This window comes from Podarcis cretensis, assembly GCF_951804945.1.
Source record: "Podarcis cretensis genome assembly, chromosome: 16".
Classification (NCBI taxonomy): Eukaryota; Metazoa; Chordata; class Lepidosauria; order Squamata; family Lacertidae; genus Podarcis; species Podarcis cretensis.
The window spans coordinates 36,995,738-37,014,294 of record NC_137186.1 but is presented as its reverse complement, the minus strand read 5'-3'; the positions used below and the strand labels follow the sequence as shown (position 1 = coordinate 37,014,294).

The 18,557-nt window shown below is 41.9% G+C and overlaps 1 protein-coding gene across 3 annotated transcripts in view; it reads left to right on the top strand.

Moving 5' to 3' along the window:
- PIWIL1 (piwi like RNA-mediated gene silencing 1) overlaps nt 1–18,557 on the top strand; it is a 33,510-nt gene that overhangs the window by 13,728 nt on the left and 1,225 nt on the right. For all 3 annotated transcript variants that reach the window (XM_079956578.1, XM_079956579.1, XM_079956577.1), the window contains 14 exons: nt 1,132–1,212; nt 6,032–6,229; nt 7,241–7,352; nt 9,104–9,230; nt 10,020–10,137; nt 10,275–10,389; nt 10,543–10,730; nt 11,060–11,132; nt 11,676–11,876; nt 13,108–13,211; nt 13,470–13,540; nt 15,230–15,383; nt 15,663–15,788; nt 17,944–18,091. In XM_079956578.1, the coding sequence (XP_079812704.1) occupies nt 1,132–1,212; nt 6,032–6,229; nt 7,241–7,352; nt 9,104–9,230; nt 10,020–10,137; nt 10,275–10,389; nt 10,543–10,730; nt 11,060–11,132; nt 11,676–11,876; nt 13,108–13,211; nt 13,470–13,540; nt 15,230–15,383; nt 15,663–15,788; nt 17,944–18,091 (1,816 nt within the window). The remainder of the gene's footprint in view (nt 1–1,131; nt 1,213–6,031; nt 6,230–7,240; nt 7,353–9,103; nt 9,231–10,019; nt 10,138–10,274; nt 10,390–10,542; nt 10,731–11,059; nt 11,133–11,675; nt 11,877–13,107; nt 13,212–13,469; nt 13,541–15,229; nt 15,384–15,662; nt 15,789–17,943; nt 18,092–18,557) is intronic.

The window sequence follows — 18,557 nt, the reverse complement described above, 5'->3', positions numbered from 1 at the left end:
CTTAATCATAGCCGATTTAACCATTTCATCTTGTGTGTTCCATTTTAACAGCAAGTTATACATTCTTGAAAGTACCTTGGTCTTAGGTTCTAACAATTCTGTTTCCAATTTAGATTTCTCCACCTGGAACCCTAACTTTTTGTCATTTTTAAAAACTTCTTTAATCTGAGCGTAGTGTAGCCAGTCTCGCACTTTATCCTTCATTTTCTCCAAACTCTGCAATTTCCAATTGTCTCCATCTTTTTCTAGTATTTCCCCATATTTTGGCCATTTGGCCTCCATATTGGGTCTTTTTCGGGCCTTAGCTTCCAGAGGTGATAGCCACCTTGGAGTTTTATTTTCCAATAAGTCTTTATATTTTGTCCAGACATTAAACACTGCTTTTCTGACAATATGGTTCTTAAAGGCCTTATTGATCTTAACCTTGTCATACCATAAGTATGCATGCCAACCAAAAGCATTGTTGAAACCTTCCAGATCCAGTACGTCAGTGTCTTCTAGAAGTAGCCAGTCTTTTAGCCAGCAGAAAGCTGCGGCCTCATAGTACAACTTTAAGTCCGGCAGGGCAAAGCCCCCTCTTTCTTTCGCATCAGTTAGTATCTTAAACTTAATTCTGGGCTTTTTGCCCTGCCAGACAAACTTAGATATATCTCTCTGCCACTTCCGGAAGCACTCTGTCTTGTCCACAATCTGTAGTGTTTGGAACAAAAACAACATTTTTGGCAATACATTCATCTTGATAGCAGCAATTCGGCCTAACAAGGAAAGTTTCAACCTGAAACGGTTCTTAACCTGAAGCACCACTTTAGCTAATGGGGCCTCCCGCTGCTGCCTCGCCACCGCCGCGCGATTCCTGTTCTCATCCTGAAGCAAAGTTCTTAACCTGAGGTACTATTTCTGGGTTAGCGGAGTCTGTAACCTGAAGCGTATGTAACCCGAGGTACCACTGTAAATCTGACTTGCCACATAAGAAGCACTTAAACAGAACTGAGGTGTTCTTTTCTATAAATGTTCAAGAGAGACTTGTGGAAAGACCTTAGCCAAACCATGGCAGAACCTATATTTTAGGTGCTATGTTGTGGATTGGTAGCACTGTTATTATTTAACCACTCCCAAATATTTTTTCCCCAGGCTACTGAAAATAATGAACTTGCAGCAAATTGGACGAAATTATTACAATCCAAGTGACCCAATCAGTATTCCCAAGCACAGGTAATGAAATAGGGCTTAAATGTTTTGGTGCTCTCGTAACAGATTTTCAGGTCAGCCAATTTTTACTCTACTGAACAGCTTATTGTGTGTCATTCCTATTTTGGATAATGTATTTTTTTTGGTATTCTGTACTTAAATTTTATGTAGTGTACTTTGCACAGTAATATGTAGCATAGACCAACAACTGTTTTTGCTTTGTTATGTTCTGTAGATAAGGTCATATGCTATAGATCAGTGGTTCCCAACCATTTTGGTATGGTGACCAACAAATGCAAGTTGCCTTGGCAAATTGCCTTGGGTGACTCATTGATTTATTGTCACATGTATTGCATGTCGAGACCCCGCAGCCACCCCCTCGTTGGGAAATAACTCACACAAGGACACAGATATTAGGTTTATGTTATTGGGCAAATTTTGGCCACAACTTTATTGAATTACAGAATGTGAGCGGTATTGGCTTAGGCATTGATTGGATCTGACTATACAGTGGTGCCTCGCAAGACGAACGCCTCGCAAAACGAAAAACTCGCAAGACGAAAGAGTTTTCCGTTTTTGAGTCGTTCCGCAAGACGAATTTCCCTATGGGCTTGCTTCGCTAGAAGAAAGCCCATAGGGAAATCTCCGGGGACCTCTTTTAAATGCTGGCGGTGGGGAGCAAAGCCTTTCGCACCCCTCCGGCCTTCAGAAGAGGTCCAGGAAGGCTGGTGGGGGTCGAAAGGCTTTGCTCCCCACCGCCAGCATTTTAAAAGCGGTCCGGGATAGCAGGGAAGCGCTGCGCTTTCCCGAACGAATTAATTTCGTCTTGCGAGGCACCACTGTATCTGACTCCTGCCTGCTGTGCGATGCGAACCAACTGAAGCTCCCCCTGGTGTTCCCGTCGGGGTCATGTCAAGGCCCTAGCCCCCAGCCGGGCTTTGGGCAAGATCAACACCCCCGGATTCCTTTAATGGAATACCCTTAAGCATGGAGGGGCAGGTGATGGCCACACCTCCCCTCCCCCACACAGGGTCAAACAATACCTAACTGCAACCCTAACAAAGTTGTGACGATTGCTACGAGATAGGCGAAAACCAAGTGGCCAGTGCCTATTTTCCAAGTGAAAAAATTCCTACCGGACCCCTCAGACAACCAAGGCGACCAACCGAAGTCCATAGCAAGGCCAGTGCCTAACCTGCAAATAGGGAGGGAGGGCGAGTGATTGAAGAAGCGAGCCAAAGAGGAAGTCCTCTGGCTCGCTCCTCCGTTTAAACTGTCCTGGCCATGCTCCCCCGGCCAGCGGATTGGCTGGGCTCTGACGTGGCCGGGATCCCCTGGGCAATGGGGGACAAGGTCCCCCGCCCCCGGTGGGGAGTGGGTGGCCACGCAGTCCACCGCAACTCCTCCCCACTGGGAAGTGGAGCGGATTTGTGGACCATAGTTCTTTGGCAGCTGTTGGTTTCACACTTGACTCATAACTTTTTGTTGTAAGAGGGATGGGATGCCTTTGGTGCCTGCACATTAGAAGCAAGATGTAATAGCTGCTTAAAATCATAGGTGCCAACTCTCCGAGGCCCAAGTACCCACAAAATTCCCCATGAAGGGACCAGGCACCCACAAATTTTGGTGCCAGGGCCATTCATGCTGCATGGCACTCACGGACCCAAGCCGTGGGGCTAGTTGGCACACCTGCTCAAAATAGTTCTGAGCATCTTGTGAACCACCACTGGATGTGCTGTCAGAGAGCAGTTCCCAAGTGTTAAAATTTAAGATTTAAGTCTTTCTGATATTAGATTACCAGTATAAATACAGCATTATAATATGCAAATGAAACTAAGTTCTAAGATATTCATCATACCAGTTAAAGGCAATGATCATTTTGGATTAACTGAAGAAGCCAATGACCCACTTGCAGGTTGCATCCCACAGGTTGGGGAACACTGCTGTAGATAATACAGCTTTTTCATCAGCCTCTTCTGAATAACTCCCATTGCTCAAAGTGGAGTAGGTTATTACTCCTCCCATTTGCTGTGCTTCTTGGTCTACAGTGAGGAGCTTCTCCCTGTCTGCCTGCTTCAAAGCAGTGAGGCTTTCACACAGTTCCAGCTCTGAACTTTTATGTCCAACATCTGCACATGTAGTACTGTGTGACTCAAGAGCAACTGAGATAGAACTCTTCACTGTTGTGCATGAGATAATTGGTAAGGGTGGAAGTTACTTTTGCAAGGATCTATGGCTAGAGTTAGGTGTGCACTTGTCTTTTATTGTCTACTTGCAACAAAGATAAATGGTCACCATTGCACATGGTAGACTGCATGTTTACTTTTTAGAAATGCATTTCCAAAGGAATGTATTCTTTCAATTTTTTTTCCTATTAGCAGTTAGAAGACAGTGCTGACTGCAAAGATGTGTATGTGGGTCGTAGGTTTTTCTATTTGAGCCTATTTAGAAAATTAATTATGGAAATGTTTGAACATGTCTCTGTTGGAAGCAGGCAAGTGTACCTTCAGGATATGGTGATTATTGGGGCATTTCTCTTTTTTTGAGTGGAAGAACTGCAGACATTCCTGGATGGGATTAACTGTATCTGGATCATTGCCAGTTTGTGTTCAGACATGAGTTTGGGACTGAATCAACCTTGGTTACCCTGATGGATGACCTTTGAGAAAAGGGCAATGGCCTTTAGTACCACTGTCCATGGTATCCTTTTTGAACAGACTATGTTCAAAATGGGGGCTGGGAGGGTTATTGAGTTGTTGTCGTTTTGATTGTGTATTTTGATTTTATTCTGTGAACTGCCCTGAGACCTCTGTGTGCAGGGCAGTATATAAGTTCAATAAATAAATAGGTGGGATGGACATCAGTGGCACTGCTATGGTGGCTCTGTTCCTAACTGCAGGGTTGGGAATGAAGTGTTGCACTGGGAGAGTCCTCTTCGAGGGGCCCTGGTGTTTATGCAGTGGGGTGCAACAGAGCACTATTTTGTCCCCAGTGCTATTCAACATCAATATGAGGCTGTAAGGAGGGGTAATTAGGAGTTTTGGAGCAAGTTATCATTGGTATGCTGTAGATATCAGACTATTTCTCATTACATCTGTGTCAGGAGAAGGTTTGCAAGCCCTAGACAGATGCCTAGATCTAGGCCGTGGTGGACTGGTTGAGGGTCAGTTAAACAGCTTGGGTCCTGGAAAGATAGACTTTCTGGGTAGCTGGTTACTATGTCCAGGAGTTGGGTCAATTGCCTCTTCTGGATGGTGTGCTTCCTTTAAAGGAGCAAGTATGTAGTTTGAGGGTACTTCTTACCATGTTTCCATCTCTTCCACTAGAGGTCCAAGTGAATTTTGTGGCCTAGAGTGCTTTTTTACCAGCTACATCTGGTATTCCAGCTGTAGCCATTCCTGGATCTCAACAGCCTGACCATGGTGGGCCATGCAGGGTAACTTCAAGGCTCTATTGTAATTTGGTTTATGTGGGGCTGCTCTTGTATTTCATCAGAGAGCTACAGCTAGAGCATAATAAAACAGCAGGCAAACTGGTTACAGGAGCAGATTACTGGCAACATCTTAGTCCACTGCTGAGTGAGCTGCACTGGTTGCCAATTTGCTTTTAGGCTGGTTCAAGGGCTTGTGTTAATTCACGAAGCCCTAAACAGCTTAGGCCCAAAGTTCCTTAAGGAACACCTGATCCCTTAATATGTCACCTTTGGCACTTAGAGTGGCTCCTTGTGCCTCTGAGGTTTGATTGGCTTTTAGTGTGCCTTCAGTGGGACAGATTCTGCCCTGTGGAACTCCCTGCCAGTCGAAGTTGGGCAGGAGTTGTCTCTTCCTTCTTTCATGTACTTTTTGAAAACTGCACTGCACTTTGAATTTTTAATTAAACCAACTAGCATCTGTTGTTGTTGTTGTTTAGTCGTTTCCGACTCTTCGTGATCCCATGGACCAGAGCACGCCAGGCACTTCTGTCTTCCACTGTCTCCCGCAGTTTGGTCAGACTCATGTTTGTAGCTTCGAGAACACTGTCCAGCCATCTCGTCCTCTGCCGTCCCCTTCTCCTTGTGCCCTCCATCTTTCCCAACATCAGGGTCTTTTCTAGGGAGTCTTCTCTTCTCATGAGGTGGCCAAAGTATTGGAGCCTCAGCTTCACGATCTGTCCTTCCAGTGACCACTCAGGGCTAATTTCCTTAAGAATGGATGCGTTTGATCTTCTTGCAGTCCATGGGACTCTCAAGAGTCTCCTCCAGCACCATAATTCAAAAGCATCCATTCTTCGGTGATCAGCCTTCTTTATGGTCCAGCTCTCACTTCCATACATCACTACTGGGAAAACCATGGCTTTAACTATACGGACCTTTGTTGGCAAGGTGAAACCAGCATCTACTGAGGTTTTATTTGTTTTTAATTCTGTCAAAGGCAGGTTTTATTGTGTTTTGTATGTTGCAACCTGCCTTGTCATTTATTTTGAAAGAGGATTATATGTTTTCAGATAAAATTTTGAAGATTTAGAATTTCAGAAATAAGGAAAGCATCTTTGACTTCATGACCTTTGGAATTGTGTTTCTTTTTGTTGAGTGGCTGATTCTACAAAGCATGATTGTAACTATAAATGAAAAGCTTCTCCTAAATATTTCCAGTTGTATTCTCAAAGTGTTGGCCTGGTAAAACCTGGTAAAACCATGCCATAGTTAAACCAGAGTACAGTACATAAACAGATTGTGATCTGTTAACTGTAAACAAACCATACTTGACTTACTGGGCAGGGTTTAATCAAACAAAGCATCTCTTGCAAATGAGGCCACTGAATGGCAATTTGTGATATGACATTCTGTCCTCTGTCTGTATGGCAGGTTGATGATTTGGCCAGGTTTTACAACTTCCATTCTGCAATACGAAACAAGTATCATGTTGTGCACAGATGTGAGCCACAAAGTTCTCAGGAGTGAAACTGTTCTGGATTTTATGTATTCCATGTATGAGCAGGTGGGAGAACAGCGGTTCAGGGAAATATGTGCTAAAGAACTGGTTGGCTTGATTGTTCTTACAAGGTAAGATTTGTTTGATCATTTGCGGGGGGGGGGGGGTTACTTATACCTGATCTCACAGAAGGGAATTGTAGCCATGCTTGTAGTACCTGTTGTCTAGATTGTGTATAGAAACAGTTGGTTGCTGTTAATAAATGGATAGTATTGCTTTACTTGGGTTTCCACTGTTCCTACTTACTTTAGCACAGTATATTTGAAAGCAGTGAACAGTTTGCTAAAGAGCACATAGTTGAAAGCACTTAAAAGGGTATTACTGGTCCAAAATCTAAATAAGTGTTTCTGTTAAAGGAACAAAAATAGTGTTTAGGATGTGCATACATTGCAAGGTGTATTGCTTGCTTCCCTGACTTAGTCTTCTGCCCCCTGAAGGCTTTTTAGCAGAGTTCTGGTAATGTTGACGCAGGGCTGATTGAAGTATATTCTACTGTAAGCAAAAGGCACAAAGTTACTATTACCCTCTGTATGAAAAAATCTGACTTCAAATAAAGCAACTTAATTTAGTGATTGTAAGGGAATAATGTTTTACCCCTTTGTGGGCACTTTGCTTATACCTGGGATGGAATGTTGACCTGAAATGCTCTTTCTGTCATAAATCTCCCCTATCCTGCTGAATTAATATAAATTCTCCATTCGTAAAAGAGGACTTCCAAGGTGGGCTACCTCCTATTTGCTCCAGGGCTTTTCTGCAAATTTGTCTGCTTGTTGTAGGAGTTTCTCTTCAGAGTTCCTCTCTATTTCAGATTTGGGCAAGTATTTCTGATAGGAGTTTTAAATGTTCTGACAATATCTTTTTTCTTTTCTCCAGCACTTGGATAAAACAATCAACTGAGAGGCTGTATTTCAAATTGAGTTGGGGGGGCCTGAAAGTATCACCATGTCGCTTTTCCTGTTATGCTAAGGCAGTTTCCTGTCTGATACCGGGTCATTTAGTATTGTTAACAGTTTTTTGTACAATGTTTTATGCTGAAATCACAAAGGAAGCAAGATTAACAGAACTTTTCAAAACTTTGCCAGATATAACAACAAAACATACCGAGTTGATGACATTGATTGGGATTCCAATCCCCAAGCTTCCTTTAAGAAGGGAGATGGAACTGAAATCAGCTTTATGGACTACTACAAAATGGTATGATACATTGGCTTCCACTGTGTTGAACCTTCTCATTAGCTTTTCTAAAGTTAAGATTTGCAAAAAGTACTCATTGTGTTTGTCTTTCTTTTTACCAGTTAAATAATACAGTGAACTTAGCTATTTAAAGATATGGATCTTGAACTGTAGGCAAATACTTGCGACCCCAAAGGCATGTCTTTTGCTACTGTTTATGTGAGAATCCAGAAATAATTTTGAGAGGAAAAAAGGGGTGTGGACTTCTATAGTTTCCATATTCAGTAGATTGCCTTGCCTCTATAGAGACCCCACGTCCATTTTCTACCTCCTGTACAGGCGGATCTGTTTCATCTCATCCCCTTGTCTCCCTTTATGTAATTATTGGTGACGTAAAGTATTGGTAGGCTTCCAGTCAGGGTGAAATAACAAATTACAAAAACTATAGGGTTGACACTAAAAATGGCAGCTTGGTGTTCCTGTCTTTGCTCTGAAATGTGTTGTTTCACTGCTCCTGTTTGTCATTGGCTGCCTCTGGCAGATGTGGGGCTCAGTATCATGTTGGGACATGAGATGAGTGAAACTATATTGCAGGGTTGCTGCTTTTTCATAAGCCCCACTCTGGTCCTTTCCTGTACATCCACAAATGATATATTCTTAATGAATATGCTGAGCATCTCCAGTATTTGCAGAACTTACTTTAGTGGCTGTAGGGAGTTTATTACTATTGTTACAAAAATTGGGTGCTACCCCCCACTCTCTGCTAAGCAGTAGCAAGATTCCAGGGCGTTCCAGGTACTCACTCAGGGTTTCTGCTCAAGAATTGAAGGTGCAGCAGAGACTGTCATAGCTTTAAGAACTGATTTATTCACATATTTACACCTTCAGTCTGCATAGAGGGAGGCCAGAACGTATAGCATGGTCATCTCAGGCAGGGTTTGTTCCCCATAGCACTGGAGCCAAAGGCATCACTCCCAGCTAGCCTTCAGCCAAGATGGATCTCAATGTTTGTTCTCCAGTCTACCCCACACACCATGCTCAAAACAATCTTTTCTTGTCACCTCACGCCCAGTTACCCTGGCAATCTTGTCTGCCTGGGCTCAGGTTTCCTATTAGATGGGCTATCAACACCTTTTGTCATATTAACAACCTCTATCCCAGGTGAGGCCCTGACTTGGAAAGAAAGCTTTGTGTTTTTCCTCTGGTCTGCAATCATCCCTTCAATACTCAAATAATCAAAATTCTGCCATTTACTAATTTCTAGCATTTAGGGGGTTCCCCCGAAACTCACAACACTATAGATTGTACAGATACTTTTTGGGTGGTGGCTGTTGTTTTTTACTTGGACTTTATATTCTGCTCCATTCCAGAGGCTCAGGGCAGATATATTATATATTATATATATATTAAAACCAAGCACAGTCCATTGTGTTGGACCTTGCCACACATTTTCTGCCATATAGGGCACCCTGCAAAAGGTTACACTGCAAGGCTAGTTTGGGGAGGGAAGAGTTCTTTTTTTATATAAAATAGGCCTGTTCTATTATTTAAAGGATGTGAAACTAATTTTCTTTTTTTCCATTGTGGCATGCCACTCAGTGGGTCCTAGCATTATGTTCTGTGTTCAGAAGTGTTGCAGCTGCTATCATCTTCCGTTGGCCATATTTATGATATTGTGGAACCTGCATCTCTCCATGTGACACAGCTCCTTCTGACTTCATAGTCAAAAAGTTTTGCAAAACTAAATTCTACATGATGTGCTTTTAATACAGCAATATAGCCAAGAAATCAAAGACCTGAATCAACCACTTTTGGTGAGTCAGCCGAAGAGGAAGACAGGCCCAGGAGGTGTCATGGCAGGTCCAGCCATACTTGTTCCTGAACTTTGCTACCTTACAGGTATATTACAATTAAAAGTAAGCTTTCTGTCATGTTATCTGCATCTCAGTATTTTTGTTAATATTCTGGATCAAGACAAATTTTTACTTGGGAGTACAGTCATACCTTGTACTGTTGACACCACTCAGCATAGTTCTGGTAGCTAAACTATGGATGTAGTGCTGATAGGGTCCTTCACATTAACACTCACAGGAATCTTACAGTTACATTTGTAGCAGTTGGATAATAAATGAGGTGCTTGTGGGGGGGTGCGAGCGCATGGACGCACAGGGAGAACTGAATTTAGTTAACTATTGCCTAGCTGTATATTTGGATAAGAAAGAGTGGCTTCTGTGTTATGGTTACCAGATTTTTTTCAATGAATCTGGGGGCACTTTCTTTCGAAGCTGAGTAGCAACAGGGAGTCAGTAGTGGGGATGGAGATCAGTCAAAACAAAGGGGGCAGGGGGCAGGAGATCTGTACCGCCTGACGTCCCCGGTTCCCCCTTGGCAGTGGCAGCGGCAGTCAGAAGCCTGGAGCCAACCTGGTAGCACAGTTGGCTCTGGCTGGCTTCAGGAGCTGCTCGTTGTGTCCCCATATGTTGTGTCTTTTCGCAACAGTGAGAAGCTCTTGAAGCCAGCCAAAGCCAACTGAGGCTGCCGCTGTCACGTTTCCCGGGGACAGATTTGCAAATCGGGGGACATTCCGGGGACGGAATTTGTCCGGGGACAGATTTGCGAAACCGGGGACATATGGTAGCCCTATTCTATGTGACATTTTGCCTTAAATAATCTTTTTCATATTTGTAGGCTTAACCGATAAAATGCGAAGTGATTTTACCGTTATGAAAGACTTGTCTGTTCATACAAGACTTGCCCCAGACCAGAGAATGCGTGAAGTTGGAAGGCTCATTGATTACATTAACAAGTACGTTACTTAAATCATATTCAGATAATAGTTGCACAGTGTTGATTTGCTAAGAAACATGAGCCTGCTATTTCCCAGAAAAAGAGATTAGCACAAATAATGTAACTCCAGTGTTTTTATTTTATATATCTAAATAGAGATGATAATGTCCAGAAAGAACTTCATGATTGGGGCTTAAGTTTTGAATCCAACTTGCTTTCCTTTTCGGGACGAGTTGTTCAGTCAGAAAAGATCCATCAAGGAGGGAAAGTGGTACGTTAACCTTTTACTTCATTTAATGCATTTTAAAATATAGCCAGAACAGATTATTCTCATCAAGCAACATGTGTTGCTCAAGAAAAAATGTTTTAAGACTTGGATTTATCTTCATGCTGGATGATTACTTTGGAATCTTCTCTAATTCAGTTTGACTACAATCCGCAACTTGCAGACTGGTCTAAAGAAACCAGGGGAGTATCTCTAATCAGTGTAAAGCCTTTGGATAACTGGCTGTTAATCTACACACGAAGAAATTATGATGCAGCTAATGCATTAGTACAGAATCTTTTCAAAGTCACACCAGCAATGGGTATACAGATGAACAAGGCAATGATGTAAGTACCATATAGACACTATCTAGAAACTATATTGCTTTATTTCAGAAATTGTACTGCACTAGGATGGTTAAATCAAGAAAATTTGTACTCACAGTAATTTGTCAGAATTTCCAATAAACTACTTTGAAACCAGGAGAATTTGCAATACCATCTAGAACACCTAATTTTTGTTTTATCTTTTGGAAATTGAGAGTTTCAGTGGAGTCTCTGGGATTCTTAGGCACTGTATGCACTATTAAAATAATAGGGATTCATTGCTATTGAGTTTCTTAAATTGGAATAGGTGCTGTTGAATAAAGTACAGTAAAATGTGGCCTTTTTTGTAGGATTGAAGTAGAGGACAGAACAGAAGCATATTTGAGAACTTTGAAGCAAAAAGTTGATTCAGATACAAAGATGGTATGTATTAAGTGATTTAGAAGATATAATGCTGAAACATGGTGTGGTGGCTGTAGATTCTCTGAATCATGCTGGAAAAAGCTTGAATTGAATTTCCTTTTGTTGGTTTATTTGAAGAAAAGGTGTTATTGGCATTAGAAAATTCCCAAAACCAGTCCACCAGACTTGTCATCCAGGGAAGCTTTTGGGTCTATGTGTGTTGCACCAAGGACTTGATGTACAGATTCCTTGTTATCTGGTACAATGTGGGAGCCTAGGATGATAAAGGTTTCCAGACTCATCATCAATAGGCAGCTTACAGAGTGCATTGCAGAGACCTGTCATTCCATATTTTGGGCTGTGCATGCTGAGCATTCCTTATCATTCCATCCAGTCGTGGAAGGCCACCATTGTGGTCCTACACATCAGTATGCTGGGAGACATGCAGGTTGGCCAACTGGCCCTAGTTACGTATCACACTGTAGCTTGAGCATGCCAGAAGATAGAAAGCTTTTCAATAGTAATTGTGATACATTGAAGTTTTTCTTTCATTTCTTTAAAAAGGTGGTTTGCCTCCTCTCCAGTAACCGTAAAGACAAGTACGATGCAATCAAGAAATACTTGTGTACCGATTGCCCCACTCCAAGCCAATGTGTGCTCGCTCGGACATTGAGTAAACCCCAGACAGTAATGGCCATAGCCACAAAAATTGCTTTACAGATGAACTGTAAAATGGGTGGGGAGCTCTGGAGTGTTGAGATACCAGTAAGTAGTTCTTTTCAAGTATAATTGTTTACTTCATTCCATTTGTTAGCATTGTCAAATAAAAGGTAAAGGTACTCCTGCCCGTACGGGCCAGTCGTGTCCGACTCTAGGGTTGCGCGCTCATCTCGCTCAAGAGGCCGGGAGCCAGCGCTGTCCGGAGACACTTCCGGGTCACGTGGCCAGCGTGACTAAGCGGCATCTGGCGAGCCAGCACCAGCGCCGCACACGGAAACGCCGTTTTACCTTCCCGCTATAAAGCGGTACCTATTTATCTACTTGCACTTAGGGGTGCTTTCGAACTGCTAGGTGGGCAGGAGCTGGGACCGAACGACGGGAGCTCACCCCGCCGCGGGGATTCGAACCGCCGACCTTGTGATCAGCAAGTCCTAGGCACTGAGGTTTTACCCACAGCGCCACCCGCGTCCCTAGCATTGTCAAATACCTACACATAAATACCGAATGTGCTTAGATTGGCTTATGAAGTTTTATTCTTTAACCCAATTTCTTCATAATCTCACTTGACTCTTCCTGTTAACTTTGTGATCTGTTTAACCTAAGCTTCTTGCTTTGTTTCTCTACTATCAGGATAAAAAGATACTGGGGAGTTGTCCGAAACAGCCCACACAGTAACAAAGGCTGGAATTGATTTGGGATTGCACTTTAAAAGCTTGTACTCCCTAAGTGCTAGCACCATGTGAAAGAGAGAAAAAGGAAGAACTGTAGAAGTGTCTTCTCCCCCTTCCCCCTGCCCAAATGCACTTGTTTGCCTTCAAAGCATGCATACCTTAGAACACAGCTCACATTGGCTCAGTATTCGTTCAAAGCTGTGCACATCCATACTAAAAAAACCCTTCAGTTGTTAATAAATACTTTCTTGTAGACTGAATAAGAAGCTTTGGTTTTATGTAGAAACCTTCAAATATGATACTCGCCTTAATGGACTTACGACAGTCACTGTAAACACATCAGCAAATTCTACTATTAGTAGTAGGTGCTACTGGAAGGATTTTTTAAATCTTATTTTATTTATTTTATATCAGTAGATTGAGATTGGATCAGACTAATAGGAATTTAAGAGGATATCCATCTAGCTAGTACTGTGCCCTTTGAGATCTGAGTATGACTCTTGAATAGCTCCCATAACTATTTAGTGCAAAAGCTAATTTTAATATATTGGAAACTTGGATTTTTGAGTTTGTAGCTCACTCTGTTTTTCTTAATATTTTTCAAGCTGAAACAACTCATGATTGTGGGAATTGACTGTTACCATGACACCACAGCTGGCCGGAGGTCAATTGCAGGATTTGTTGCAAGCCTGAATCAGGGAATGACACGGTAAAAATCTGAAGTTGGTTTTTTTTTAATTGCAGCACTTTGTTTTTTTTAGTTTTCTTTATGAAAAGGCAATTTATCGGAGAAATCAAAAGTATTACATGAACTTTCTCAGCTGCCTGGCTTGTGCTGCACACACTTTCTACTTTGTAATAAAGTCAAATTCAGTTATACAGAGAGAGACTTCAGGTACTTGGCTGCTGTCACAGTAATGACGAGGAAAATTTATTTTGGCTGAAGCATTTTCTTTTCTCACAACAGTTGGTATTCACGCTGTGTCCTTCAAGATCGTGGACAAGAACTTGTAGATGGACTTAAAGTATGCTTGCAAGGTAAACTTAAATACTTAAGAACTTATGTGTGTCATTTTCCCTATTTCTTTTTTTTTAAGGGACTGATGAATTGGTAACCATGGGTCTGATCAGGTTTGCCAAGCTGTTTGTAAAGACCAGACCAGCCCCATGCCCCAATCTGCTGATGGTGCCTTTGGTGGCACAGCCAATAGCCCACTGCTCTTGAAAGCACTCCACTCCAAACTCAATGGCAGCTGGGAGTTGTTTATCCTTGTTTCATGCAGTTTTCCTAATGCAAATACAACTGGGGAGTGGGGTGGGGATGGTGTAAATCAGGCATAGGCAAACTCTGGCCATCCAGATGTTTGGGACTACAATTCCCATCATCCCTAGCTAACAGGACCAGTGGTCAGGGATGATGGGAATTGTCCCAAAAATCTGGAGGGCCAGATTTTGCCTATGCCTGGTACAAATAAAGGTTATCCTTCTGTTAATAAATGGATACTTTTGAATTCCATTACCTTCACTGGGAGAGATGAGCATATGTTTTGCCTTGGTGTTTAATCTTTGATTGGGTCATGCCCAGATATTTTATAAATTTACACAAATTTGGAGTGCTAAATATATTGGTTTAGATGAAACTTAAAAAGCACTCCTTTATTATTTTTAAGTTACCTATTTTTTATTTTGACTAAGTAATAATCGTAAATAGTAAAAATGTGCACCCCACCCAAGACCATTCCATTGTAACTATCCAACTTCCCCAAATTTCAACACCTCTTGTAACGGTTTGAGCCCTTTTCATTGTAACAGTAAAAATTCTACAAACGCTGTCCATACCTTCTCAAAATTATTTCTCCTGCATATTCCCCATCTTACTTTAATGGCACATGTTAATTTATCATTAATAGATATATCCCACACTTCTTTATACCATTCTTCCATTTTATATTCATCTTGCCCCTTCCACTTCCTAGCTATAATAATTCGTGCAGCTGTCAATAAATTTGCGAGCAAGTCCTTCTTAGCCTGCGAACCTTCCACCCAATGTAAATTGATAATAATGCAACCTCTGAACTTTCAGTCAGCTTTAACCCCATGATTTCTGTTATCTCTTTAAACACCCTTTGCCAAAGAAATGGTACATATTTATAGCCCAACCACATGTGAACATAATTCCCAGTTTCCTGGCATCCCCTCCAACATAACATCAAATATTCCTTGTTTATTTGATTTAATCTGACTGGTGTTAAATACCATCTCCAACCTAATTTATAATTTTCTTTTATTCTTATAGACAACATTTTCAACATACCTTTCTTCCCTATTTCCCCCCAGCTTTGACTATCTATCTGCCCTGTTGCATCCTTTCCCCACACCTCTTTTAATTGATCTTCTTGATCCTTCCATTTCTACTAATATTTTATAAATTAAAAGTACTCCTTTAACTAGACAAATTGTTATATAACACACTGATTTATAACAAGCTTGCTTATAAAATTCACTTCAATGGGAAGTTGTCTTAGCAGGGTGGACAGTTAATTTATTCCTGTGAAAAAGATAAAGTGCTTCCATTCAAAACACAAGAGTGAAGGAAACCAGTTTTACTAAGCTGGACATTTTGAGGGAGGTGCTATAAACAGACTGCTTTTTTAATTTAATGGCGTGTTGGCGGCCAAAGGGAATAACATTAGTAGTAAATTGATGCACTGATGTTTTCTCCTAAAGCTGCTTTAAGGACTTGGTATACCTACAACAACCACATGCCTTCTCGCATTATTGTGTATCGAGATGGTGTTGGAGATGGTCAACTGAAAACCTTGGTTAACTATGAAGTTCCTCAATTTCTGGAGTGCTTGAAAGCTGTTGGGCAGGACTACAAGTAAGTTAAGTGATCCGACTTGATCATGTCATGGTTAATCACATGCAATGGCTCCATAAAAGATAAGCTTGGTGATGCCATATGGCATACCTGAATATCAAATGGGTAGATGAGATGGCTTTATTGAACCACTTCTCATTGGTCTAGCATAGCCTTCCACTACCTGGTAAAAGTGTTTCTGTTGTACTTAATTGCCACCATATTAGAGTAGGTTTCTTAACATACTGTTTTATTTCAAATTAGTAACTGTATATAAACTTCTTATGTGATCTTCTCAAGTCCCAAACTAACAGTGATAGTGGTGAAGAAGCGTGTGAATACAAGATTCTTTGCTCAGCTTGGTGGAAGACTTCAGAATCCACCTCCTGGCACAGTTATTGATTTGGAAGTTACCAGACCAGAATGGTAAGTTGCAAGTAAACTTTGTGCATATGGAAGATAATTGAGCTGTTGTCTGGATTGCTTTTGCCAAATCCTTGTTAATAACCAGTATTCTTGCTATGGTTCTTGACTGGGAAGTAGCCAATTCTTCTGTGGATGCCAGAGGTCTCCAAGTAGGCCGTGTTCTTGCAGTTCAGAGGCAAGAAACACCCAGAACTTCAACAGAAGACTTTTCCCTTCTTGTTGAGGATCATTGTTTCCTTTCTCGGCTCAGAACAACATCCTTTCTGGAGTTTCCCTCTCTATTGCTATTCTTTACCTTGTACTTTGCTTCCGTTGCATTCCTTCTCCTTACCGACCTTTGAAAAAACAAAGCAGACAAAGGAAGCATAAGCTGCATTTTAAGCAAGGGGTAGCACTTAGCAGTAGTCATAGCCGGCACCCAGGCAGCCATAATTGTGGGACATGCATTGCCATTTTGAGAACTCAGGGAGCTGGGCGAAGGTCCTTCCTCCCAGTCTGGAGGCTTTTGTCTCATGTGATGGCATGCCTGCTTCATTCACTGCCTCTTCACCCGTTACACCAAGGCTGAACACTTCCATGGCTGTGGAGGAGCAAAGGCAAGGCCGCACATTATCCCACCATTGCTCCGTGCATGGCGAGTTCCCTCCTCAATTCAGCCACAGCAGAATTAAGGAGACCCAGGAGCTGCTTTCTTCTGTGGACTCCAGCACAGTGGGCAAGAGAATTGACTTTGTTGATCTACGTGGCCTCCTGTGTGGCCTATTAATCCGTCAGAGGAAAATCTCCTTCCCCCACAATCTCAGCAACTTGTTCCTGGGGCCAGACTGCTTCAGGCTTGCCAGGGAGTCTCAGCCCAGTCTGTTTCTGAACCCACAAGTGATGCCTTTGGCACAGTTGCCATTACATTAGGTCTTCTTGCCACCACAATCTGCTCTCCATATACAGTATATTTTTCCTTCTGGTCTCCTCCCTGTCTTGCTGTAACAAGTTTGCTATAATTCAGCACACTGCACCTGAACTTTCTCTTCCTCCTTTCATGCCTCAACCTAGTGCTCCTTAGGACCTGCTCCCTGCACTACTGCCTTCTAAATGTACCTTGGATGGCACAAGGGCTCCTGCCCCCTTTCAGGAAGCTAGAGAGCAAGCAGGAGTGAGAGATGCTGCCTCTCTCATCCCAAGAGACAACTAAGTATTGAGTGATGAGATTCTGGAAGTAATCTGGGATCCTCTGTACATCCACAATGAAATACAGTTTATTGTAAACAATTGTTACTTCTGTGTGAGAAGGTATCCTTGTATGAATAAATACAATGGATTACTCCTCTGACTTGTATTTACCTTGAGTGGACTTCAGATGAAGGTGCTAAATCAAAGGGTGCACTTCGGAAGGCACCCAACAATTCTAGATACTTGCTAGATACACACTGTTTGGTATAGATTAAGCAAAACCTAGGAAAGTGTGTGCATTATTCTTTTTTTGTCGGTGGGGTGGGGGGAGAGAGGTCATTCATTATGCCACTTTTCATTCAAATGAATTACAAAGCAGCTTAAACAGTAAATAACCTGAACATTACAAATACAGAATCATAGAATAACAAGTCATCAGTTAAACAATTGAAATCTATAAAACACTATTAACAAAGCAACTAAAAAATAAGTTGAAGATCACAATGAAGGCAAAGTCATATTATATGATTAACAAATCAATACAGCATTTATAATCTCTAAAAATATTAAAAACAGTAGCAAAATAGCAACCTAAAAAACAAACTAAGCAACCAAAAAACAAACTAAGCACTGTTAAATTCATGCACACACATTCCCCATCCCTATGCCTCATAATCTTTCTTCCTGTTCAGCTCATTAAAAGACACACAATGCCTGTGGCAGCTACTCCTCTGAAGGTTCCTCAGGCTGGAGGTGGGGTGAAACCCAACCACACACTGATGGCAAACAGTCTCTTCCCCCCTCACAGTTCCTTCCTCTAGAAACAGCTCCCTTACAAAGGCTCTTAAGGCTGAAGGGTGGGGCAAAGCAGGTGGAATAAGCCATTGCCTGATGGCTAGCACAAAGTTTCTCCCCGCATAGCATGTGTTCCTTAACTTCCACTTGTCTGGAATTCCATTCTGAATTGTAATTTTTTTTCTATTAAAAGGTATGATTTCTTTATTGTGAGTCAGTCTGTGAGAACTGGCAGTGTTGCACCAACCCACTACAATGTAATCTATGACAATAGTGCCCTGAAGCCGGACTACATGCAGAGGCTAACATACAAGCTCTGCCACATGTATTACAACTGGCCAGTAAGTATATGTACAATAAATATACTTCTCTCTCAGCAGATGATGATTTCCTCAAATGAGTTAACTCCTCCCAGGTCCTCTAATAAGCAGGGTTCCTGCAAATCAGGTTCAGAATCTTTGCTCTGGACGCTTGGGGAGGAGTAACTTTCCACTTTTAGTTCTGTTCTGCTTTGCTCCAATACATTTGGGAACAGATGTGAGTTCCAACAAAAAGCTTGTTGTGGGCTCCTCTGCCCACAATCATCCATTCGGAGTAGAAAGAGAATTGGTAATGCAACTTGGTTTTTGTAAGGCTTATTAGTATTTCTGCCTGCTAGTTGATTCCTTAAGAATCAATAAAATTCTAAATGGGGTGGGGAGGCAGAAATACAGGGCAGAGGGTATCCAAATTGGTAAGTAGGCAAGCAAACTAGCTGAATTTGCTTAAGTGTTCCCTTACCGTGCATGCTGCTTCTGATTTATTAAT